The sequence below is a fragment of the Ornithodoros turicata genome, chromosome 7 (assembly GCF_037126465.1).
Source record: "Ornithodoros turicata isolate Travis chromosome 7, ASM3712646v1, whole genome shotgun sequence".
NCBI lineage: Eukaryota > Metazoa > Arthropoda > Arachnida > Ixodida > Argasidae > Ornithodoros > Ornithodoros turicata.
The window spans coordinates 39,403,077-39,428,200 of record NC_088207.1 but is presented as its reverse complement, the minus strand read 5'-3'; the positions used below and the strand labels follow the sequence as shown (position 1 = coordinate 39,428,200).

The window sequence follows — 25,124 nt, the reverse complement described above, 5'->3', positions numbered from 1 at the left end:
ATGGACCACGTATCCTCAGAGAGCGACTTTTCACTCATTTCGCGGTTGACATCGGAACCGACATCCCCCGATGCTGAGGCAGAGCTCGCAGCAGTTCCTCCTTCAATTGACGAGATGGCGTTGCGAACCTTCTGTCACTCCTGCAACCAGTTCACACACAAGCTGTTGCAGAAACTGCCGCGACACCAAAATATCCTTTTCTGTCCGTCGCAGCTCTACTGGACACTCACCGGCTTGTACCTTGGTTCGCACGGCGATACTCGTCTGGAGTTACACGAGCTCCTCAACTACACTGACGTCAATGTTTCTCCGGAACGCATTCAGCAGTTTTTCCAAAACTTTATCCGCGGATTTCACCGTCGCGGGTGCCAACAGAACGTCACCCTGTGCAGCGCCATATGCACGTCCGACTGTGACCTGTTGTTTCAACCCTTCTGCAAGACGTTACATGATTTCTTCTCCATTAGCGTTCGTTCTGTTCCGAGCAATGTCAAGTTGGAACGCGTTCGCAGTGAGGTCAACCGCTGGGTGGAACAGTCAACACGAGGACTAATAACGAGCATGATTGGCGACTACACCCCTCCTCGGCGCCCATGTAGCTTACTGGTAAGCGCGGCTTACATTGAGTACACGTGGGGCAGTTCCTTCGGCTGGCACACTACAGTCCTCGCGGACTTCTATAACAACGGGTGCGAGGCATGTAAGACGAGGATGCTACGATCGGCAAGCTGCAATCCTTACATATTCTCCAAGGCCCTGGCTGCAAGGGTCTTAGTCATCCCGGGTTCTATGACGGACTGGTCGTTCGTTATTCTTCTACCCATTGACCGTAAGGGCATACATGTCGTTGAGAACAGGCTAGACGCTGATGTCTTGGAGAGCGCGTTGCAGAACTGTACGGACACACGGGTTGAACTGACCATGCCGAACTTTGAGCTGGAGAGTTCTCTCTCATTGATGGAAGTACTGCAAGCGGTGAACGTGAAGAGCATCTTCGATGAAGAAACGGCCGAAATTACGGGACTTTTTAAGGCCAAGGGATCGTGCTTCTCTGAAATCATGCACAAGTCAAAACTGAAATTGGAGAAAGCAGGATCGGAGGGCGAACATTTCGATAACTTGGCGCTTATCGTGAACGGTCTGAAGCCCAGAGGAGTGGTGGCGTTTCACGTGAATCACCCTTTTCTATTTCTTCTGTATGATGCAAAGAACAATGCCATTACCTTTGTCGGTCGCGTCGTAGAAATGGTATGGTGATAATTTGTGGTTTCAAAAGTATTAGTCTAAAAAGTAATTTCGTCAATAACTTAAGATAACCAGTCAATAAAGAACGCTACGTTACGCCTTTCTTTGTGTACTGTCAAACGAGACGTAAAGGATATTTGCTTCGTTCCAAGGTACTGCTCTCCTTATTTCATTGAAGCAGTTGTCATCACTGGGCACAATGCAGTTGACTTACGGGGAATTAAACTGAATGTTATCAGAAACAACCTCTCAATGGCTTCGTCGTAAAAAACCACTCCACCGCCAGGGACAGGCACGGAAGACGTAGCCAGCGTAAGATAGCCGGCGTGACGACGAATACGACGGCGTAAGCAGCGATGCAGGAGTGCGGACTTTTTTTGCCTCGCGCATGTGCACAGTTGCCTGTATGTTGTATGGCGCCACACAATGTTACGTAACTCCACTTCGCATGTTGAAAATCCTGACATCGTCTGGGTTGTCTGCAGTCCTTCAGGCAAATATCTTGCCGACCTCCCCAGGTCGAGCGAGCTGATGCCATAAACTGATACGACATAAATGCAGGCCTTAGGAGCAAGCATTTATCTAGTCTCCCACCACCAGAATGTATGGCGACACCCCCTTCCTCTCGCTTGTGCACCCCCTACAGGGCGACCTTTGTAATGTTAGCCTAATTAGACACATGTCTGCAATGATACGGAAGGCCGTTATGACGAAACTAATAAAGAACCCCCTATATGTATATCTTTTTCAACACTCCTTCGTGCTTGCGAGTGTATAGATAACTATACTGCAGTAGAGGAACTCGTCCACACTAAGGAGACATCAACAACAACAACAACACAACAACAACAGAAAAACAACAACAAAAAAACAACAACACGAGTTTGGGAACAGCGTGTCCTGTCGTCGTTCTCTCCTGTACCCAGCAGACCCGAATTTTTCCAGTGGGGGTGACTCAAACAATTACTCGTCCTGCAACCCATGGTCCCGGAACACTATATTCGCTTCACCCAGGTCGTTCCCTCGCAGAAACTTGCGGTGCCCTGCTACGTCTCATGCCAAATATCGGCACTTTTTCTTCTGTTTTGTTTGCAGGCGAACCTGCATTTTGCCGTGTCTTACGTACTTTGGCGTCTGAGACGTATCCCATTGTGACGACTTGTCTAGTCTAGTCTTGGAAACAAATTGTTTTGTCGGTGTGTAACGAGAATGCCACTTCCTGTACGCTGTGACACATAAACAATTCAACACTTTCTGGCACTCATTTATTCAAAGCAGGCCTTCGACATATGACGTTAGGGATGCAATGGCTGAGACGGCTATAAGGTTCACGTCCGCCGTCAGAAGCGTCGAAATGCTGTCATTTTCGTCGTCTGCAAGAAATAGAAAATGATGCGAATGCTTAGTAATGTAGAACTCTTATTTGTGTGGTTCACTGAACGGTTACGTTACTTACATGCCGCGGACACGTGAACCTGGTTACTGAGCCCAAACCCTTCGCTGTTCCTCGCTGCGCATGCGTAATACCCTAAAGAGGCAGCAGGGATGATCGCTTTATGAATAGCAGTGAAGACCTCGAGCGACTCCTCCGAAGGCAAACCGATCAGTTGTCCGTTGAGATACCAGGACAAGACGCTGGCTGTAGGATGAGCGTCGACGGTACAGCTCAGGGCGAGATCTTCATCTGGCAGTTCCAGTTTAGTCTTGTTAGAAGAAAGGATCAGCTTAGGTTTGTCTGTAAATAAAAAAACAATCGGGATTGTGGCAGACTGACTGGTGTACGTTCCAGCCAACAACAATGATTTTTGCCTGCGCATTCAGTATACTATACTCGAAAGTAAAGATGCGAAAAGACGATGATTCTGGACTATCTTTCAAAGGATGAGACCGTAACCAGAGCACACCGTCGCAGAGTGTCATAATATTAATTTATATAGTTTCGAGAAATACGTCGTAGTGTGCACAGTTTCCCGTCCGTCTGGCAACACTGCTTTCCCAAGGTCCCCCTTTCCACTTTCCTACCAGATCAGCTGGAGTCTTCCAACGTGGGGCGGAGGGCGGACGACGGGAACGTATGTGCTCTGTCGCTATGAGACATACGTCGGATTCCATGGTGTCGTCACGTCCTCCTGGAGCATCAGAAACCATTCAGTTTTTCCGGTTCTTTGTTGATGTGTGTCCCGTTCACCGGCAGCACTCATATTTGGTGTGCCGGCTCTTCGAGCGGCGTTAATCTATAATACCGCGACATCAATAGCATTTGTCGGTCAGGAGCGACACTGAATTTAAGGTGGTTTGTATACCAGAAGATGGAGCAAGAAATGTTTTCCAACTTCAACATCTCAGCCGCTTTCCATCAAATACCTGTACTCTTATCTGTGCACACGAAGCGCTTTCTGTATGTGGGACGGACAAGAACTATATGTATACCTACAGTGTACGTCCATGACGAAGGAATCATTAACCTGGTGATCGAGAACAGGATGGCGCGCGTTGCAAATGAGCTCTTTCTTGTTGTGTCCTGCGGTAGGCCACATCGTCAAGACGCTCGTTGTGATGTCGCCCAAGACGTGGGTGAAGGAGTCAGGCAGCGGACCCTCATCGTCCAGGTACCAGGACACCAGGGGTGGAGGCCTGCAACCGAGTACCTCACATTCCACCCTCGCGGGGACTCCTTCACTGAAATGGCCTCGTCGTATTCGCACGTGGGTTATCCGAGCTGAAAGACACAAGTAAAACGGAAGCAGAGCTCTGAACGGACGGACGGACGGGGTGCAGAGGCGCCAGCTTGTAACAAACACAGGCACTTCGTCTTTGATATATGTGACTAGTGTGTCCTCGAAATTTTGCGGTCACAGCATAGGGAATGTCGAGCAGAAAAAGGGATGGTAAAGAAGGGGCTCCGACTGACTTCTGCTTCCAAGCGATGTGGTAAGATTCGCGGGCTACGTCAGCAAATCCAACTATGTCGGAAAATGCACATTTTCCGAACACGCAATTCCGAACTCTGTTGCATGCACTCGAAACTTCCTACTCATCATCATTCAAATAAAGTTGTTGTATTTTCCGCGTGGTGTGAACCCCCATATAACATTAAAAAATCATCACACAATTATGATATTTCCCTTAGAAAGCGCACATTTCCGTAAACAGTTTACAAGAACGGCGCGCCGAGCTCTGCCAGCTCCTCCTGGCGTATCGTGACGTCTGCTGATCCGATAACTTTTATTGGCTGCGCAGAGAATCGTCTACGATAGCTCGGGGGCAAAGCGACCGGTCGACTGTTCCGTGTCAGACGCGGGACGCGTGGTGTGAAATACAAGCGCAAAAAGAAAAAAAAAAAGAAAAAGGAGAAGAAAGAAGGTGTACCGCTCACTACTGGGTGGACGAGATGACGTCGCAGACTGGCAGCCGAAGGAACGGGCTTTTCTGACTCGCGAGATTGAGAGCGCGGCAAGATTGCGCGCTGTGCACTCGTTACATTGTGCGAATATGTATCACAGGGGTTGTAATCCTAATTTCTACTCCTCCTCAGATATTTTTTTCAAGTGCTTCCATGCTTCCTTAGGAAATGCCTTACTCCAGACGTTGAGCGTCACTGTGGTGCTGCTGTTGACGCCGAAAGAGTTGGAAGCCCGACAGGTGATTCGCGACAGGGAGTCATTTGGTGTCAACTGCTTGACGACCAGCGTTGACCTGACCCCCTTAGGGGTGCGCTCTTCCTGGCCATCCACCACAGTCGTCGAGTTCCACAGCCAAAAAAGTTGGTATCCTGCGCATGCGATTAAAAGAACAACGAAAGCGTCACCAATTCGTTCCTCGTCAGGATCGTACCATTAAACCTGCATACGGAGTAATGTCCACGTACCTGATTTCATTTCGCAGATGAGTCTCAAGGTGTCTCCTTCCACGTAGGGTCCGATTTCACCCGATAGGACTTCGCCGTGAGAGCCAAAAATCGAAGGAGCTTTCACGGTCGCTTCAACAGCAGGAAAACAAATATGATTGCAACGAATGCAATGGCTAACAGGCATTCTAATTATTTCCTTTGAGAATTTATTTAAGTGGGTCGAATTTGCCCTGTAAGGAGATGCTGAGAACAAGCTGCATTGCAAAGACAAAGATACGCTAACAGCATAATGTACTGAAAGTTCAAGTACATAGGGACTGAGGGAGGCTGTTTCGGGCTACTGCCGAACGCCAGCACGTCATCGACTTCCCGAAGATCGTGCCCCCTACAGGGTACTCCAGACAGTTATGAAAGCTCTACCTGTGATGTGTACAATTGTATTCACTGCACGAATGGATCCGTCGGCAAAGATGGCTTTGCAGACATATTCTCCTTTGTCGGATGCTTGGACATTGGTAACAGCTAGAGCAGGTGTTTCCTCAGTTCCCAACCGAAGAAATGCTCTTCCAAGCCAGTCGGGACGTGGCCGGTGTTTTAGTGGCCCAAACATCTGCAAGACATAATTATGCATGTTTTCGAGCTGAGCATACCCTTTATATTACCGATGCCCACATCCTCCATGCAGACCTCTCGTGAGCTACCTATGTCTACGTAATACAGCTGCCTTGATACTGTCTCGCGTTGCAGACGAATGTCACTGCTATGTGAGAGTTGCCTATCAGTGGTGGTATAGCGGACCGTTGGGCAACCCGCAGGTAGAGAACTATAGCATCAGGCATGCAAGGGACAACAAGTGTTTTGCACGAGCGTTCCTGTTCATACTACAGACTAGTCGACTAGCGCGCGCAACGACGTTGACTGTCGTACGCTACTCGCTGAGCGTTTATACCCGGACGCAAGAGAACATATGGCGTGGACCAACATGCTTAGGTTGTCCTGCATGCCTGTCGGCCCGCCTGTGCTTTCTCTGTACCAGAAAACATGCTGTATGGGTGGGACGCAATGTGGTCTTACCCTCAGATTTTCTTTTGCGGCGTCAGGCAGGTGTGGCCTGTTATATTCATAGATGGGCTCCTTTTCACCCACTCTGAACCACTGGATCGCCATCAATGGCCGCTTATCCAACGCTGGGCACAGCAAGACTGCACGACTGCCTTCTGTCAGTACGATGGTCCTGGGGCCTGTCATGCTTTGAGATTAGGACAGTCACTGCACATACGAGGCAACTCACCAGGAGGCTGGTTGCTTGCGCTTTTTGCCGAAAAGAAATGCATGCACACTCTGAGCAGGATTCCTGCCACTACCATGATGGTAGGTATCAGATGTACTCATCGAGGTCTTTCGGGTATGACCGTTCGTCCTGTGTCAACTAAATACCAACGGAGCCTCACCAGTGTTCTAGAACACGGTTGCAACTTGCGTTGCTGGCCATTGTGGATGTTTCTGCTCGAACTTCGCCTCCGTTGGGAGCGTTCTATGAACATGATGTTTATAAATTATCGTTGATTTTTACATTGAAAGTTCGGTAGCGTTCGAGAAAGTGCTATCAGCCTTCTCGTAGATGGCAGTTCCGCGCACTACGATGAAGAAGAAAGGAGCTACAATGTTGTACAGGAGACGGATGGGCGTGCAACCTCGTCTTGTTCTGGGTTTTCACCAGCCCCACAGAACTACACGCCAGAGAAACCCAGAGAAACCAGAGAAGGAGGAGAGAGGCGCCAGGAGCCAGAGAAACCGTCCCAGCTATCTTCACCAGCGTTCACTTGAGAAAGCAGCGTGTGTGCAGGCATAACCAGAGGCGGATCCAGGGTGGACCCCCCTCAAGGCATAACGTGGCCATAACATGATTAGTGGAACTACCTTGGAAGCATAAGCAAGGTGATTCTCATTCTCTCTCTCTCTCTCTCTCTCGTACAGGATAAGCACTTCGCTACACAGCGTTCCAGAGGCTCGCTCCTGTTCTGCTCACCTAACATCTTAGAGCTTGCTAACTCTCGCTGTAGCAGTACTTTCCCGTTTCCTCGTCATTTCTACCGGTAACCTTACACTGTCGAGAAGAACTTGACGCTCATTCCTGTCAATTAAAACATCATTTTAACCATGGAAATTACATTTGGAATGTTCGCAAAGCAATGTAAACAGAACCATTGTTAGTGTAACTCGCTCGCTTTCTGCAGTAACTTTTAAAAGATTGCTTCGAATGAAGTGACCGCCACATGTGACGCATATACAGAGCGTGAGTTCGACGGCTGTGACACGTCCCACTCTCAATGAACACAAAAATACGCAAATAAGCTTACTTGTCGTTGCCTTGCAAAGCATATTTCCCATCAGACTAAGTAGCACTGCGACCAATAACAACTGTGCACGCATCTTGACTGAGCCATCGTGCGCGCAAGCTCCAGCTTTTATTGTTCCAGCAAGTTTGTATTTCTCGCGACTATACATTCACACAAAATTACTCCACACACAGCGCGGCGGAGTTGAGATTCCCATTAAAAGTTTCCCAAAGTTCTCAGGTCTGCATGAACCGTGGAATATCATATCGAATCGCAACTTCGCCCGGCCACGCCCCCTTTGATATTGATGAAACTCAGGTGCGTCTGCCGTTGTTTATTTCGCTTTCCTTTTCCCGATCAAAGCACAAGAATCGCACAGACGAAGCTAGCGATTTTGTCTCTTACGGCTCCGCGCTGCGAAATTTTCAACATCCTCCCGTTCATCCCAGAGACAGGCCCAAACAAACATCAGAAACTGATACATAAATGAACAGGGTGTGCCGGCGGCAAAGACTTTTGGTCACCGGACATTTGCATACTGTACCGCTAAGATACTGTCCATGCCTCTTCGCAGTGAAAATCAGAATTTACGTATCTTTTACGGGTCGAGTATAATCGTGGAGGAAAATGTGTATTTGACAACAATTCTGTCCATACCGAAGAAACCCCGAGACGAGGGACACGGAAAAAGGGGACAAACACAACGAAGTTTCATTTGAGATGTGTGATGTGATGTGATAGAAAAAGAAGAAAAAAAAGAGGGGATTAAGGTCACGGCGAGGTCAGACTGACCACCCCAGACCGCTTAGCTGCAGTTAGTTGAAATAATAAATAAATAAGCTCATTGTCGCTCGGCTCCGCAAAATGTGGAAGTGACGTTCGAGCTCCGGCTGGGATGCGAGCTTTCTCGCGATTTCAAAACATTTGCGCCAAAAATAGATGCCGAAGACTCAGCAGCTATAATGGAGGACAGCTTAGTATAGGAGGACATTGAGAACGCGAAGAATTTCCATTCCTTTGTTGGAGGGATCCACGTGTATACTTGAACCCCTTTCACCCACTGATCAAAGTGTTACAGAGGAAGGTTTTTCCCTGAACCAGAGGTTAACAGCACCGCATTGCGGAATGATGGAGGAAACACGAACATATTGTGAATAATGAATATACCGGCATTTTCGGCATGTTGCACCACCTGCCTGTTGCACCAAGAGTATAATTCGGAGTTTTTCGGAATATGCCGAATTTTCAGAAAAAAATATTCGGCGGGTGTTTTTCGTCAGAAAACGCGGAACCCTAGCTATGGCCATGTTTTGAAAACAATGTATCTGGGTGCTCCCTCCGTCTTTCTGCTAAAACGCTACAACATAGGCGTCGAGTTATGCTCGACTTCGCCATGTTGAGGATCTCGCCCTCGCTGCGGCGTGCACCGTAGATATGCTCGCTAGACTCTCTATACGTCCACGTGTTGCTGCAAGCAAAAACCGCATCAAAGGCTGCGCTTGCGCGTTTCAAGTATGTGTGGTTTACGCTGTTTGCTGTGTACAGTGTAGATAGAACCTGTTGGACGGATCGCATTACACATCCGCCTATGCAGCTGCGAGCCGGATCTCGACCGGGCATTCGGCTGTCGGGTCGTGCACGGGTCGGGTAAGCCCCCGTGGTATCGGGTACGGGTCGGGCCGGAAAATCAGGCCCGTGCAGTGCTCTAGCACTCACTACAGAATGAGTTGGGCACACTTATACAGATCGTGGCTTCTTGCTGGGACTCAGACAGGAAATGAAACGTTCTGTATGCTATACCTTTGGAACGTTTTTAACTTTTCTCTGCGAAATAAGTACGTGTCTACTGGAACCTCTCCTGCTTCACAATTTCTACAGCCTATATGAGCGTCATCAGCAGCATATGCATGCCGCATGCAGAAATAAACGGAGCTAAAGAAGAAGACTGCGTTCCAATCACGCACCGTGTCCTTGATCTGTTCGGGACGGATCTCGGTTTATGAGGGTGTCAGGTTGCTGGTGCCCAGCTGGAAGGACAGGGGCTCATAGACTGACTGCAGCACTCGTCGGCTGAACATGGGTGATTCCTCGAAAAAGAGCAAAAGGAGGATGTCAATGGCGGAGAAAAGCACGATAAGTAGCGGCAGACGTAAGCACGCAAAGGAAGGCATTTCCAAAGTGGAGCAATCGAAGATGGAAGGCAGTCCAAAGACACTTTCCCCGGAGGCTGATGTGACCATGGGGGAACATACTGTGATAGGAAGCCCCAAGAAGTCGCGTAGTGACAGCTTCGCAACGAAAACACCTTCAAAGTCAGACAGAACGAAGTCGGGCAAGATCACTCGAAGCATGTCCTCCACAGCGCCCACTTCGTCGCCTACCAGAAAGATCTGCTGCTGCGAAGACTGTTGCGGAACTTGTTGCGTGTCTGCGTCCATGTCGCGGCAATCGCAGGACGCTGCTGAAGGGTCCTGGAGGCCAGGGTCACTTCGTGAGTCCATACGATCGGGACAGTATGGTGCCTCCCTCCGTGGTCTGGAAGACCCACTGAATCGAAAGTTTTCTTGGAGCATAAAGCCAGTAACGGATGGTGTTCAACTGTATACGAGTAGAACAGGAGCTATCTTCACAGATGATATACCACCATCAAGTACATCGGCATCCACGACGGCGTCGTCCCGTACCGCGCCCTATAGTCGGTCGGGTTCCACGCTCCCTCAGAGCTCTATGAGCTCACCGCGTGGTAGGAGGTATACTACTAGTGATGATCAATCATATATGGAAGCTTCCATGGTGAAAAGTACAGTACCGTTCAAGAGGCTATCATCGCCGCTGAGGAATCGTCCGGGTTTGACACCGGCAACAATTACTCCGCTGTACGACGAGGGCGAAGGAACACTGATTACCTCCAGCCCGACCACAATCACCATCGATGGGGACCAAGCTGAAGTGAATATTACTACAAGAATTCCCATTGCTGCGCTACTTAATAAGACGGGCTCGAGCGTGCAATCTATTCCTCAAGACGTAACTGAAGCATATTCCGCCCCAACGGCAGCTTTAGTTTCACCCAAAAAGTCCATGAAGTCTACGCAGACGACCAGGCCTGAAGAATATAGTGCGCGGTCCGCACCATCTGAGCGTACTGAGCGTACATCGCCGTCACAGAGTAAAATGTCAACCCCTGGGAGCACTAAATCGAAGACGTCTGCTCCCCCTCCTAGTGAACCAGCTGCAGAAGATGAGGTTCCCCCAGAAGGCTCAAAGAGCGACAGCGAAGTCACGATCAAGATCAGAGTTATTTACAGAAACTCGAAGGGTTCTGAAACTTCTCTCACGTCGTTTGTTCGGGCTCGCCTTAATCCCGAAGAAAAGGGAAAGGCTGATGAAGAGGCGCCGACCAGGACAAAGGCCGGAACCGAGGCTAAGCCGCGAAGCAGAAAGGATCAGGTGTCAAAGGCCGAAGGAAAGGTTTCGAAAGAACCAAAATCAAAACCTGGTCAAAGCAGCGCAAAGGAAGCCAAACAGCGTTCTGACATGTCCGTACCGAGTGATAAGGTTAAAGAACTCAAGGGAACGAATGAGAAGACAGATTTGCGCAAGGAGGAACCTCAAAAGAAAGAGAAAGAGACCAGAGAAAGATCACCCGAACAAAAATCGCCGGCCGTCGAAGGCAAACCTGAGACCGTTGCATCGAAAAGCAAACTGGAACCAGGTGTGTCACGCGGCAAGGACACTTTACAAGAAAGACGGCCGTCAACAGAGCGCAAATTAGTTTCTCCTGGAAGGATTTCGTTGAAAGGGGACCATCTTGCCGACGCAGAAGCGGATCAACCGGGTTTACCGTTGCCACCAGTCCATGAACCTGGAGCTGAAGACAGGGAGAGATCTGCAGAGTCACTGGTCATAGACGAGATGGAAGTTTTGACGAAAGAATTGTCTAAAAAAATACACATTCTGAAGGAAGAAAGAAAGAAGCATAAGAAACACTGATGATCGCGCCTACGTCTGCTCACGTCGACAAGACTCCAACGCCTTCGGAAAAGAATAATTTACATGATTCCGTGAGAATAGTGTGACGAGCACAGTAAATAATTTGTTTGTCAAGCCCATACTAGTTTCAGACCGAGCAGCACCACGCGGTGTCTGCACTTGACGTAGCATACCGTTAATAGAATCACGTTGACTTTGTTGAATGGCCCGTGTGAAATCCTCACTAGGTGGTCAGTCAACTAAATGCAATAAATATATGCAGGGTAAATATATCTATTGTTTCAATGATTACGAGTGAAGAGGACACTCGGGACGCGGAAATGTGCCCAATAGCTCCCCTCATTTCCCATGATTTGGCTTAAATACTTAGTGCCACTTAGATACCACTGTGCAAATGCCCGGTGCTTGTGAACCCAGGTCAAGGAACGTAGGGGCAGACAACGAAACTGAAGAATGCGTGTACCGCATATTTGATAGTTTATTTGCCGAGCTTGGAGCAGCCTCACCGACCACAATACATGAAAGAACATATCCTGCTAAATGTCCCGCTCTTGGCGTCTGATACCGACATATCTAACTTGGGAATGTAGGACAAATCGACCACCTCAATATCTGTTCATTTACCCTGTTTTGCCTTCTTTCGCTTTTCTTTGAGAAACTTCAGCTTCTCAGATAACTTTGTTGTTATAAGTTCCATTTCAGCTATAACCAAGGACTCCACTGATTTTTGTTCCCTTCCACCCGAAACGTCAAGTGTGCTTTCATAGGGTACAGTCACACCCAACGCAGCTGCGGGAGTAGATGGTGCGTGAGCAGTCGCAGAAGGCACAGGTCTTTGCTGCTTTACTGGTTCTTTCTCGGATTGCGAGTACTGGTACGTGGTATCTGTTTTTTCTTGTCCGCCCAGTTCCAATGCACGCTCCTTATCTGATGCGCGAATCATATCCAGATGGCGCAAAACACCTGTCTCGGAATCAACATTTCTTCCAACCACTGGACGAAGTACAGCATTCGTACTACGATTCACATCGGACGCCATTGCGGAAGAACGCTCTGGCACCTGTGGCATCACTCTGTTGCTGAAAGGAGACACATTAGCTCGCTCCAGTTTGGGCTCCTCTCTCAGCAACGTGTATAGATGTGCTTCCGAAGGCTGGTTAACTTTCCTCATTTGATAATTCAGAGTGCCAGCATCAGGTCGCGTTGAAGCAGCCCCCGGCTCGGTTTCACCTTGCGTTGGTTTCGCAGTTTTTTCAGTGCGCTCTGGCTTCCACGCAGTTGGTTGCGCAGTATCAGACCCGGTCCTAGCTGAGGCTTGACCTAAAGCTTGCTTGACATATTCCTTCAAGTTAGTTGTTTCGTCCAGATTCATGTGAGTCTGAACGATCGACGTAAGAGAAGCTTCTGACCCTTGGGAATTCTTGTAGACGACTCGTATGTTCAACGTTAAATCGCTGTCGCTGGTAGTACGGTCCCAGGGTTTACTTGCTACTACTGGTGGCACTGTATCCGCATAAGGTTGAACGTAGTGTGGAGCTTGTAGAAATCTCGCGTCCGGCGCGTTTACATACGGCACATTGGTAGGTGTTGGTTGCGGGACGACGCATGTAGCCAAGTTGCCACCGGCTGGTGGCATGCCTCTAGCTGCTGGCATCATATATGTTCCCGCCGCTGCCGCTCCGCTCGCTGTTGTTGGCGTCGCTGTGCGCGATCTAATTTGCATCATGCTATCAGCATATGGTGGCAACACGATGCTTCTCGATGGTGTCCTGATCGGGCTTACTCCTGTTGGTGGCCATCTCCGAGAAGCTTGTGGCGTCATGCTGTAGATTGTTGGTGGCATCATATTACTCGGTGGTACTATGTTGGGAGTTTCACAGGCATGCGATGACCAAGTGGACTCAGGCTGCATGCACGCAAGAGCTTGTAGAAGAGACCCTTTCTGCAGAATGGCTGAAATTGGGATTTTCGTCATGGTATGCACCTCGGCGTCCCTGTCGTCTGTAGTGATGGTTGTTGGACTGGTTGTTCGCAGCGCAGAGTCGTCAGTCTCGCTCCTTACGTACGATAACGTATGTCTGCTGTTATATAAGGGTACCCGTGGCTGTCTTCGGAGGGACGCGTTTCTCTTCCCAGGTACAGGAGACACATTCGATGATGCACCGGGAAGTTCATATTGCCCCTTTGATAGTTTCAAATTCGTAAGCGCGCTGGTATGGACTATAGAAACTGTTTCCCTTCCCTTACGGCTTCCTGTGCTCCGCGACGATGGCCTGCTAGTGGAAGGCCTGCTTGAGGAAGACCTTGCCTTGGAGGAACGCGATGACGTCGACACGGATGTAGGGGAAGTTTCGGATCCTGGTCTGTTTACTTGATCTTCTTTCCTGGACGTTTCACCAGGGGGACCTGAGTCAGGTTGATCGCCGTTCAGTCCCGGGGGCTCCAAAGATTCTCCTGCTTTTGGTGCTCCACTGCTAGTATCCCTGGATTGTGGTGACATGGAGGCTGAAACGCAGCACGCACCGCAGCAATCATTGCAAGAGCATATTTTCTTGGAGGAGGAAGTGGGTGCAGTGTCTGATGCGTTGCGTCTGCTTTTACTAGAGATGGTTCTATCAGTAGGGCTAGTAGGGCTGGTGATGGATTCCGGCTTTGTGGTTGCATTCATGTTGTTCATCTGCATCGACCCTTCGTGTTCTTCTTGCAACGGCTCTTTCTTTCCACTTTTTATCCTGGACTTTTCCTGGAGCGATCGTCTTCTGCCACCAGTAATCTTGGATTTTGATTTTTCCATCGCAGGGATATCATCCTTTTCTGACGTTTCCTTCAGAGGCGACACCGACTTCCTACGGGGCTTCGTCTCCGACCGTTCCAATTTCTTCGCTTTAGAATTCTTGAGGGCTCCCTTGAGCTTCTTCGGTGATGAATCGTTGTCCTGCATCTTCTGCAATGACGCAGAACGAAGAGTACGTGTGCACGGGCGGGCATCAACTTCTTCTGCCTTTATACAGGTGCCTTTTGTCTTCGAGCTTGGCTAATGTCTCCTCGTGCGTTAGATTACGGCAGGTCAGTCTTTCCTGTACATTGGGAATGCATTGAATATGCGTTGGTATCACGTGCGGTGACGTCCCGGTGTCCCACGGATGCTTATGAACCGTGTTCTTGCCCATTCTCTTTTCGTTTTGTTGTGATCCATTAGGACTAGGTTGACAACCCGAGGTTTCGGTGGAAATGCGTCGTAAAAACTACGTCAAAATTACAGTGGACGCGCGACTGAGCTGCCGTATGCGAGTGTTTGGATAGCGGGGTTCAGCAACAACGGCATATATATATTTGAATATTGCCAACTACCAGTAGCATTGCTGTGGACGCATCACTGCCACGATCTAAATTTCGTTCAGACGTCATGAAAGACGTTACAAGTATTCAAAATATCACAGGTGCATCAAACCAAACTCGGACACAAATGTGTCTGTACGTGTCCTGGTACTCAGTCAGCGATGCTCCACCCAGCAACTGCTATCGATAAGCGGGTGTCTTATCACTGGGTACAGATTCACATAGGCCACTACTTGTCCACTCGGCCGAACCACACCCTTAAAAAAGGACTCAAACACCGTTACAGAAAGACCATATTCGCCAGCTACAGCTTCGGCAGCGGAGGGCCAAAGAATAGCTCTCCTGCTTGATGACAATGCATATACCATAAGCTAGTCCCAGCCCCGGTCCCAGTCCCAGTCCCGGTCCCAGTCCCATAAGACCCAGTTACCATAAGCCCACCTGCGCACTGCTGACGACGGCCCAATAAGGCCGAAACAGCTGTTGCTGTCTCCCTTCATATTTCATTCTTTCATGTTCGCCGGGGAGGGAGAACAAAGCAGTAAGTGCCTGCTCTTCGTTTTGAGGGCGAGAGCAGTACTATATTTGAAGCGTGATGTGAGCAAGCATTGCGCTGGTCCCATCCCACAGTTTGCAAGACAAACAGTTACCATAAGCTTCCAGTGGTTTCGTTCGTTTACACATTACTGGCACACAGTGGCGTCGCTATGGTACGCGTCACCCGGTGCGGGAGCTCTTTGCGTAACCCCCACCTCCACCCCATGTCCCCATTATCGGATACCAGGATTTCCGTACCAGGCGATTCACGATAAATAAACATATTACACCACACTCAGAAAAAAAAAAAGAAAGTGCCTCGCAGCTCCTCATGTTGTTTTTGGCGTCATCGTGCCGCAGAGAACGGGAGGAAGCGGCAGTACTGGTGCGGCGCGTCACCCCTTCCGTCGCTTCATCCGGTGCGGACCGCACCCCCCGCACCCCCTTAGTAACGCCACTGCTGGCACATACATCACCACACACTGCACTCTTTATTGGCAGTTGAAGATTATTTCGGAGGAAAACGATGCCGTCAGAGAGCACTGGATGGTTCTTCAGCACGGTCCTGCATTCTTGAAGTAGCAAGCTGTGCTGTTTCTTTCGGTGTTTTTGCTCATCATACGACATTCTGTGAACATACTCTGCGAACCCATCGTCGTTCTTGAGGATCTGGAGCATATTCTTCTTCATTGCTCTCACTACCAACCTTCCCGAACCACACTCTCCGAGTCTCTTCGTCAGCTGGACTCTCGCCCCTTCTCCCTATCGAAATTGCTTGGTCCCTGCCCTAATCCAGCCCAGCAACGCTCTGCGCTCAAAGCTCTTGTGACATTTCTGAACACCATCGGACTTCGATCGTTATTGTGAAGGGGCTCGTTATTTTATTCCCCACATTCCCACCAGCAATGGTGTAGAGTATCGCCTGTGGCGATGAACCTCCCCACTCTCTAAAGCCAAAATAAAGGTGTTGTTGTTGTTGTTCATACTCGTAATCAGCCGTGCTGGTTTGTGAGGGCGCCGTTTCAGCATTTCTTAAACAGCAGTGTGCACTGTCCGTCTGTTTTTTTCGCTGGGCATTCGGGGACAGCGGAGACTAGGTTAGGTCAGGCTAGGCCAGGATTAAGTCAAGAGGCTTTGCCCTATCAGATTGTATTCTAAATCAACGGGAGGAAGAGCAAACGCTGCAGATACGTTCGTCTCTTTGTTTCAACCCCATTCGTCCTGCCTGAGTGCTGCAGTGTTACGACAGGTATTCTAAATGACAGTTAACACAAAAGGCCTATCGATTTTGAAATGAGCCCTGTCAGACGAGCCGTGAAGGACATACTGTGTTGTTGTCGGCTCCTTGCGCCATCCTAGTTCGTTTCTCTACCCAGCACTAAAGCTGCTATCTTACGAAAGACCTTGTCAGCGTGGTTATAATTTGAATCCGGGCTCTTTTTGTCACGTTTAGATGTTTTACCTTTCACTTGAGCATTGTCAGAAGCGATGTGGTCGGATGCTGTTGTCGAGAGTACTCCGTTTTGAATCGTAAAGGCCGCTGGGGAGCTCCGTTGGGCGTAAAGGGCAAGTTTTAAAAAGGGCATTTACGCTGCCGTCTGACAGGGTTCTCAAAGGTCATTTGTAGGAAAGGTCAATTCCCTAAACGCCCTCACTGCTTGTCGTCTGACAGGGGTATGAGAGAACTGTGGAAGAGATTGTTTACACTTGATTTATTTTGTCTCGAGTTTAGCGAGGCGATCATAACCAACGCTCGTGAAGTAGAGCCCAGACCGGTCCGTGGCCCCACGTCAAGATCTGTGAAAGAACCAAGACGGGCCGGCAGACCATGAGTCAGTGGGCAATGGCTCAGCCTGGTCCACGTCAATGGCTATATATACCCACAGTTGTTGTTAGAACTTTTATAGCTCCCTTCTATCATACTTAAGCGAGCAGTTCTGTGCTTTCAGTTGCCTCTCGCACTCAGTGTAGCTACGTGTAATCAAGTCCCTGCAGACATTGACGAGCTTACAATCATACGACATTTATGCAAAAATCCATTCGCCAACAAATCAAAGTACTTTCATTTCTTTTTTGAACCTTTGAGTCGTTCCAATTATTTTTCTGTTCCTTTCTGCGCACATTTAGCTTCCGATGTGCTCTCATTTTGTGCTCCGATGTGCTCTCAGCAGGACGCCACTCATTTCCATCCTAAGCGCTCATTTCTGAGCACTTCGAGTAGTCGTGGGAGCGGTCCGTCTTGAGATGGCATATCATTCTTTCTTTGCAGATACCAGTACAGTTTCTCGGATGATCGCTCAGCTTCATAAAGTGACTGAAAAAAAGAAAGAAAGAAAAAAATAAGAACGAAGGATTTTTGCAACTGGCAAATGAAGTGCACACAGTCCCGAAGAGATCGAATACCGGTAGGCGGAATACTTGACAGCATACTGCATACTTTGAAAAACCTAGAAACCTAATGCCTCTACGTTTCTGTGAAGCACATTCGCGACGTTTCTGTTCTGCGGCGATCCCGGACAGTAAACACATACAGCTTGAATTCGTTTACATAACGTACTTTTACCCGTTGTAGTTGGGAGTACTGATTTTTTTTTTTTTTTTTGCTCGTTTAACACTTAGCGTCCGTGTTCTGCATTTTGTACTTAGTGCTGCACTGGTCTGTCTCGTAGCATGACGCCTGTGGTCCCGCTTGATGAGACTGGGTCGGAATAGATAGCGTACGTTAAACAGAATAGTACTTGAAATGTCTACGCCAACGGCCTATATAATCAGCTTTCTAGCCTTTGCGGTTCTCCGTAACGGCGTTGGTCGCGGATCCCTGGTCTCAGATTTTCACTGGCGGCTTATTTTCACGGTATTACGTCATTCGCCATTTCGACGTTATGAGTAACGAAGCATGTGGTACAGAACCAATTGTAACCAATATGCACGTCCGATTACTGGACAGTCACGACGTTCCAAGGACCAACTAGGAAGGCTACCCTGGAAAGTATATGAATCCTTGAAATGAATCTATGCTGAAACGAGCCACAAAATACAGAGTTTCGCTTGTCACACATTGCGAAGAGAAGCATGATAATAATAATTGGTTGTTTACGTCGCGAGACAACTGAGATCAGACAAGCATGAGAACAACATACCCGTAGAAATCTTCAAATAGTTTGTCGTCGGCCTCCATCCTTGACACGTACGAGTCCCACTCAGAGGGAGATGACGACGCGATGCCGATGTCTTGGGTGGCGTACTCAAGTCTCCAGGTGGGTTCTCCCACGAGGTTGGCCTCAGTTAAGTTCATGATGTAGGTTTCGTGACCCGTTATTTCCTAAATGAAGTTAATATCCCTGTAACGTGGGCTGTCTCCAAAGACCATGGGACTAAAGTCACTGGACTGGGGAAGGTACCGCCATCCTCTGACCTTTGCCGACTTTGGAACAACAATGGCGGCCATAGCATGCCAAGTTACTGCGGCCGCCATTGTTACTACATAGGCGAGGCTGAAAGGGAAAGGATTACGTTCCCCGATCCAGTGACTTTACATGGAACCAGAGCCGTATATAGGGAGAGTTTGGCCATTAGCAGGAGCCTAACTTGAAGCGCGTCATGAAACGTCACGGTTGAATGGCCTCCCTTGCCGTGCTCTAGTGTTGTCCCGTCGCCGACACCATGTTGACGCAGAACGCCGTTTACGATGCAATGGAGAAAGAAGACAGGATTATATTGTGTATGATGAAAGATGAAAGTCACTGAAAAGGTTAGCCAGCTGTAGGACTCGAACCCACATCTTCTGGATTGCCGGTCCAGGGCTCTACCAATTGAGCTAAGCTAACACGCCTTCTCAGCGACTTCCAGGGTGCGTCATCTGAAGGGTTAGCCAGCTGTAGGAGTCGAACCCGGCAATCCAGAAGATGTGGGTTCGAGTCCTACAGCTGGCTAACCTTTTCAGTGACTTTCATCTTTCATCGTTAATTTCTTAGGCAAATTGAGGCTTTGTATGTATTTGTCCCTTCTATGTTGTTCCAGCCTCAGAACATCAGTTCTTTCATGTTCAACGTTGCCGCCTGCGTCGATCCCGTCGTATGAATGTGTGTATGAGTGAGCAAAAAATGTAAGAGTGAAAGGAGTAAGAGTGAGAGAGAGTGGCTGGTTTGTCCCTTCAGATGACGCACCCCGGAAGTCGCTGAGAAGGCGTGTTAGCTTAGCTCAATTGGTAGAGCCCTGGACCGGCAAGCCAGAAGATGTGGGGGTTCGAGCGTACAGCTGGCTAACCTTTTCAGTGACTTTCATCTTTCATCGTTAATTTCTTAGGCAAATTGAGGCTTTGTTTGTATTTGTCCCTTCTATGTTGTTCTAGCCTCAGAACATCAGTTCTTTCATGTTTTATATTGTGTCCTTCGAGAGCCCTTCGTCCTTGAAGTCTTTCAGTTTGGGAACAAAGCCCCCATATCACAATCGGCTGTGGGTCATATGTCGGCCATTCTGAGTAGATTACATTGAGCGCGACAAAGCGTCTGTCGACTGGATAGCGGACTGCATCACAATGGCGCCCACCTGCTGGCTGATGAGCGGACTCCACTTGGATCCAGTAATTTCGGGCGGTGCAACAACGCAACGACTTTGATGTCAAAACAGGCTCCGCCCCCGAAGCGGCGAAAGATCAAAAGATGGCAAAACTCTCTCTATATACGGCTCACCATGGGACTTTAGCGCCATCCAGCGTGTAGCGTGTCACCTTCTCAAACAGCATTAGCTCCAATGATCCCTGGTAGGTTGGCACGGTACGCGCTTGGCAGCGCCACGCTTGTTTAATTGTCATTGGTTTCAATGATAATTGAAGACTGCCACTGTGACAGGGGTGTACGACTGATGCCACAGGTTGGCACGGTACGCGCTTGGCGGCGCCACGCTTGTTTAATCGTCATTGGTTTCAATGATAACTGAAGACTGCCACTGTGACAGGGGTGTACGACTGATGCCATTTCATGCACTTGGATCGCATACATACTTATTAGATGACACGCGAGCCCAAACACTGTAGGGAATCTTTTGATGGCATTTCAGAATACGTCCTGAACATCGTTTGAGAACCGATCATGTCTTTGTCACCTGGAGTCATTCAACCTCAGATGACAACCACAATATGGTCTTTAGGTATTGCGTTCTCCTTTACACCGCACGAATTCGAAATAATGACGTCATGCGAAGGATGCGGGGATTACACGACACTGCAGTAGACATTTCACCAGAACTACGACTCACCTTCGATTGTCCGTCCATGTTGTATATCCTGTATCCAGGATTCAGGTATGAATACGTCGTCGCGCTAGGCGCAATATACGCAACACTGATAGCCTTAGCCCGGTTTTCAGAACTGTAGAACACTGCGAACTCATCGTAGTGTGTATGTCCGTAGAATTGTCCAGTGATCGTGTCTTCAAATCTAAGCGTGGTGGATACCGATGGAATAAATAAATAAATGAAAGTTGAAAATCAGGACATTATATTTAACAATAATCATTCGTGGCTTTACGTCGCGAGATAAGTGTGATTATGAGCGACCATTTATCGAGCTGATGAGTACGAGTTCATTATTTATCCCTTACCGTTCTACGATTCTGTGGAACATTGTGCTCCACGTTTCAATGCAGTCAATTATGCCAGGTGGGATATGGCCAATTATGTGTACCTAAAAAGAAGGAGAAAAAAACAAAAACAAAAAAACACAGGCACTATGCTTTCGTTATTCGTTACTGTGACGCAATGTTACAGCAGTCATATAAGTTGAGGTTACACATACTGCTCAACACGCGTCCCTGGTTGAGCAGGTTGACGTCAACTATTCGGCACTCACCTTGTCTCCTGCGTCTTCGGCGTCGGTCAACTGTTGAATAAGCCATTCTAGCTGTCCTCCCGGATCCGTGGAGTTAACTATTAGCCAACTAAAGAACTTTTATCTTAACATACGGCAGCTATCTACACACTACGTTAATGTGCGTTGATATACTTACAAATTAAAGAAGTAACAGAAGTTCATGTTGACTGAAAGAACTCTGAGGCCCTCCCGGGGGCGTGCCACATAGTAGCCGCCACTGGAAGAAGGGCAACACATTATTCGAGATATGGCTGGCGCAAGCCGGATCGCTTTAGCAACGCAGCGTATACCAGCATGCCTCTAGGTGCTTACCAGCTCAAGTTCTTTACAAGCCACGTTGTCACTCATAACCTTACTAACTCAGAATTTTTGTAACGGAGTATAGTACCGCACAAGACGAAGGTAGGTACTAGGGTGCCTCAATACTAGCTCCCTCTGCATAGGGTGAAGACAATCGCGTCGTCTGCTACGAATTTCCGCCATATTGACTCCCACGCACAGCTCGTGATATGCTCACAACACTGTAGCGATACGCTTAGCGACACATTGCCTTTTAGAGTTGAGTAAATTCGTACCAAAGGAGGTTTGAGAAAGTTGGCGTAATCGGTACACAGCATTCATGCATGGTAAGCGTGGAGTCAATATGGCGGCTTGGCGGCATTCGCCTCTACAAACGGGCGACTCCAGCTTACACAGAGGGAGCTAGTATTCAGGCACTCTATTAGGTACCATTACGCCTATGGGGTACACAACAGCAGCTATGTAGTCTCCGTTCCGTTACGGACGCTAACTGCTACATTGGTTTCATCTCCAGACTGAATACCAACTAATCCCTTTGCAAGGGATGTGTATCACACGTTTCTCCGCCGGACGAACAAAGCATTATCATCATCCTCTCCTCTCGAACATGCATGGGCAGCGTTATCGTGACACGTGAGTGGCAGCGTTTTTCGCAACCGCGCCTGCATTGCAGATGAGTGAGCAATCCGCTTTGAAATGTGGAAGTTTGATAACGTATGTATCATATCTGAAGAAATTTCGCGATTCATCTCGAGGATTCATTTCGTTCGAGCTGCGGTTACATGAACCCGCCAGAAACGGGTCGAGTTGAGTTGTCGCACCTCCTCGCATCAATCCTCTCTAGATTGGTTGACACGGCCTGATGGGAAAGGATGTACTGCGATAAACCAATTCGACCCGCTTTTGTCGAGTTCATGTAAACGCGGCTATATGTAATACACGCTGTGTTCGTCGGCACCATGGATTCTGATACCTGGTGCCGTTGTTCTCATATTTGCGGGCGTTGTCATTGGGACATGTTATGCGGATAGCTGCCGGGATGGAGCCCTCTAGCAAGTGAGTTTTGATACGAGTATCATATCGGCATGCTGCAACCACGTTTTCGAAAGTGATATTTTTGAAGGCCAAATTCGTTTGAAGCAGCATGCATCATCAAGGGTGATTCAACTATTTGTTTCTTTGTGGTCGCTACTCACGTGTCTGACGTTTCAACAGTGACTTTACAGAAGAAATGCAAGCTGGACGGAAAATTTGTGCGGTGTGTTCAGAACGTAGCGAACGACGGGCAGCAAAGTGTTGTATCGTCGCGGTTCTACTTCCGTGCATCGCGAATGCGTGCCCCACGAGTTTCGTGTCTTGTTCTCTCTGCGGCAGTGTGAGTCGATACAGTTACAAAGACAAGTAAGTGCTGAATAGAGTTATTTGTTCCTTGTTTTCACCGCTTTGTGCTGTGTCTCTTGATTAGTCACTGACGGGCGGGGACCTCCGCGACGAGATTACCTGGAGGTGCATGTGGCACATCACTTGACTCTGCGCAACCCCGCACATTCAAGTGGTAAATTTTTGCGAAAATATACCAGCTGTTTAAGCAGTGCTTATCTGTTACGCAATTTAGAGTGCAGGAACAGTTGTGATATCCTACCATCGTGCTCATTGAGTAGTGCACCTTACCTTCGCACAGATTCTAACGCAGAAGCTGATAGCCATTGAGTCCAACTATTTGCCAGTACGTCGTACAGCCAGCGAGACTTCCTCGCATATTGTTCCTCTTCGTCGTCTATCAAAGGAAATCTGTAAGGAGAGTATGAGAGATTTGAACTCATCAAAGAAGTGATGGTCTTCCGATGAACTTTATTTCATTTTCATTGGCGCGCCTCTTTGCTACTGCACCCCAACGAGTACCTTTGTACTGTGTTTGTACACCTTTACATGTATATTCGACGCACAATATGATAAATAAACAAGAATGTATACACCCCGTTCACAGGAAACTATAAACAAATCCCGCGAGAACTTCCGGTTCCACGAAGACGTCCGGTCCTCCCATTACTTACATTAGTAGTAATTGCCCCATAGGCGCCGACTGTGGGAGAGCGTGGGGGCACTTGCCCCCCCCCCCCCCCCCGGAACATGAACTAGGGGGGGCGCCTCCTCCCCCGGGAAGTCCCGCTAAGAGACTGACACCAACCTTTGGGGCTCGGCGCGCCAGGGTCAAGAGAGCGAAGAGGCACCAACCCCAAAAATGCATCTTGCAATATGTAAAATATGTATTCGCCCACCATACTCATTATCACAGTAGAAGGTGAGGCGAAGAAACACAGAGGATGACAAAACACACAGACTGAATTTCGCCCAAAGCAATCAGGTCAATGAAACGAAGCAGTCGAAAAGGTACCAGCAGCTGCGAGGTGTAACTGTAGGATCTTCGGAACGCATATCCGTTGGGGGCGGGTTCAACTCCCGCTGCTCCATTTCGTTGACCATATTCATTATATTGCGCGCATTTCGGGTCAAACACTGAGGATTCAATGCATTTTGTTCCTTTTGCACTCAGTTTTCAAAGGCGTAATGCCTTCAGTTGTGCACATGTTCACTGTTTACGTTCTCTCTGTTTTTCTTTTTGTTTTGTTTTTTCTGTTCTTCCTTCCTCTTATTTCTATACCAGTTCTGCATACATCATAGGATCCCGCCGGAGTGTGTGATTCTTCAACTTTAGTTTTGTGTTCATTTTTCTTTTCCTTTTCTTTCCTTCTTTTTGTTTTCTTTTGCTTTCTTCTTTTCTTTGCCTTTTTCTTCCCCCTTTCACTTTTTTGTTGGAATAACAAGCCGACATCCATCTGGCTTTCTTTTCCTTTCTTTTTTTTTCTTAATAAACATATCCCCCCCCCCCCCCCCCCCCCCGCCAGAGTACGTACTTCGCGGTGCGCCCTTGCCCCCCCTGGGAAAATGAAAACTCTCCGCCTCTGAATTGCCCTCAAGAAACCAATACCGGCTGACAAAGCATGGATTAGTAACACAATGTAAACAACGCATGCGAGGCGGCAAGTCTGAGGGATTGCACTAACGTTGGTTAACCTTGTACCGAGATCAAGGGTCGCTAAAACTTGATTCTTTTTGTTTTGTTGCAGTGGCAATAACTACGCTTGGTGAAGCAGAGTTAAGGGCTAAACTCAAGTTGAGGGACTGCTTGGTCTAGCTTCAAATGTTAATCGGAGACGGGTCGAACCGGTAGGGAAGTATGGAGGGAATTGCCTCAGGATGCGAGCCCCCGATATGTTAATCGGGGTTGGTGAAACCGCACATTAGTCATAGGAGCCTGCATCGGATTCAGGGTGGAGATCCGTATCACCCAACTACGATACAACTGTTGGAAACAAAGTATAATTTTTCGCACAGAAAGTGCTTGCTACATATTCTCGATGCATCTGCTGCTCCCCGTGCTTTGCAGCGTTTTTAGTCTCGTGAGAACCTGTCGAACTTCATCGCTGACAATTTATTTACCTCACCCCTCACTGTGTCACGGAACCCGCAGCACTGTGGCATCTCAAGAAAATTTATGAAACGTGACAGCAGGCTGAACGTAGAGACACTGGCTATCATCTGCCGGGGTTCCGGAAAAGACGGTCCCGGACGGCAAGGGCGGAAAAAATGG

General features: G+C 48.4%; 5 protein-coding genes across 5 annotated transcripts in view; 2 read left to right on the top strand and 3 right to left on the bottom strand.

The window, feature by feature from the left end:
- On the top strand, positions 1–1,257 carry LOC135400601 (serpin B3-like). Its single transcript, XM_064632435.1, has one exon. The coding sequence runs from the start codon at positions 1–3 to the stop codon at positions 1,255–1,257; it is 1,257 nt and encodes a 418-aa protein (XP_064488505.1).
- Positions 1,258–2,514: 1,257 nt separating this feature from the next.
- On the bottom strand, positions 2,515–6,343 carry LOC135400600 (hemicentin-1-like). The gene is made up of 7 exons (XM_064632434.1): positions 6,170–6,343; positions 5,516–5,705; positions 5,114–5,224; positions 4,826–5,017; positions 3,680–3,964; positions 2,702–2,980; positions 2,515–2,618 (listed from the first exon to the last, which is right to left on the bottom strand). The coding sequence occupies exons 1-7, from the start codon at positions 6,341–6,343 to the stop codon at positions 2,515–2,517; spliced, it is 1,335 nt and encodes a 444-aa protein (XP_064488504.1).
- Positions 6,344–12,043: 5,700 nt separating this feature from the next.
- LOC135400598 (mucin-2-like) lies at positions 12,044–14,368 on the bottom strand. The gene has a single exon (XM_064632433.1). It carries the CDS (start codon positions 14,366–14,368, stop codon positions 12,044–12,046), a length of 2,325 nt encoding a protein of 774 aa, XP_064488503.1.
- A 2,994-nt stretch (positions 14,369–17,362) lies between these two features.
- LOC135400597 (sphingomyelin phosphodiesterase-like) lies at positions 17,363–23,546 on the bottom strand. The gene is made up of 8 exons (XM_064632432.1): positions 23,527–23,546; positions 23,144–23,263; positions 21,309–21,389; positions 21,152–21,239; positions 20,904–20,986; positions 20,560–20,740; positions 18,444–18,625; positions 17,363–17,617 (listed from the first exon to the last, which is right to left on the bottom strand). The coding sequence occupies exons 1-8, from the start codon at positions 23,544–23,546 to the stop codon at positions 17,494–17,496; spliced, it is 879 nt and encodes a 292-aa protein (XP_064488502.1). The 3' UTR covers positions 17,363–17,493.
- The window catches only part of LOC135401068 (phospholipid scramblase 1-like), a 99,211-nt gene continuing 96,309 nt past the window's right edge, over positions 22,223–25,124 (top strand). The window contains exons 1-2 of the mRNA XM_064633212.1: positions 22,223–22,528; positions 22,688–22,873. The gene's annotated coding sequence lies outside the window, so the exon portion shown is untranslated. The remainder of the gene's footprint in view (positions 22,529–22,687; positions 22,874–25,124) is intronic.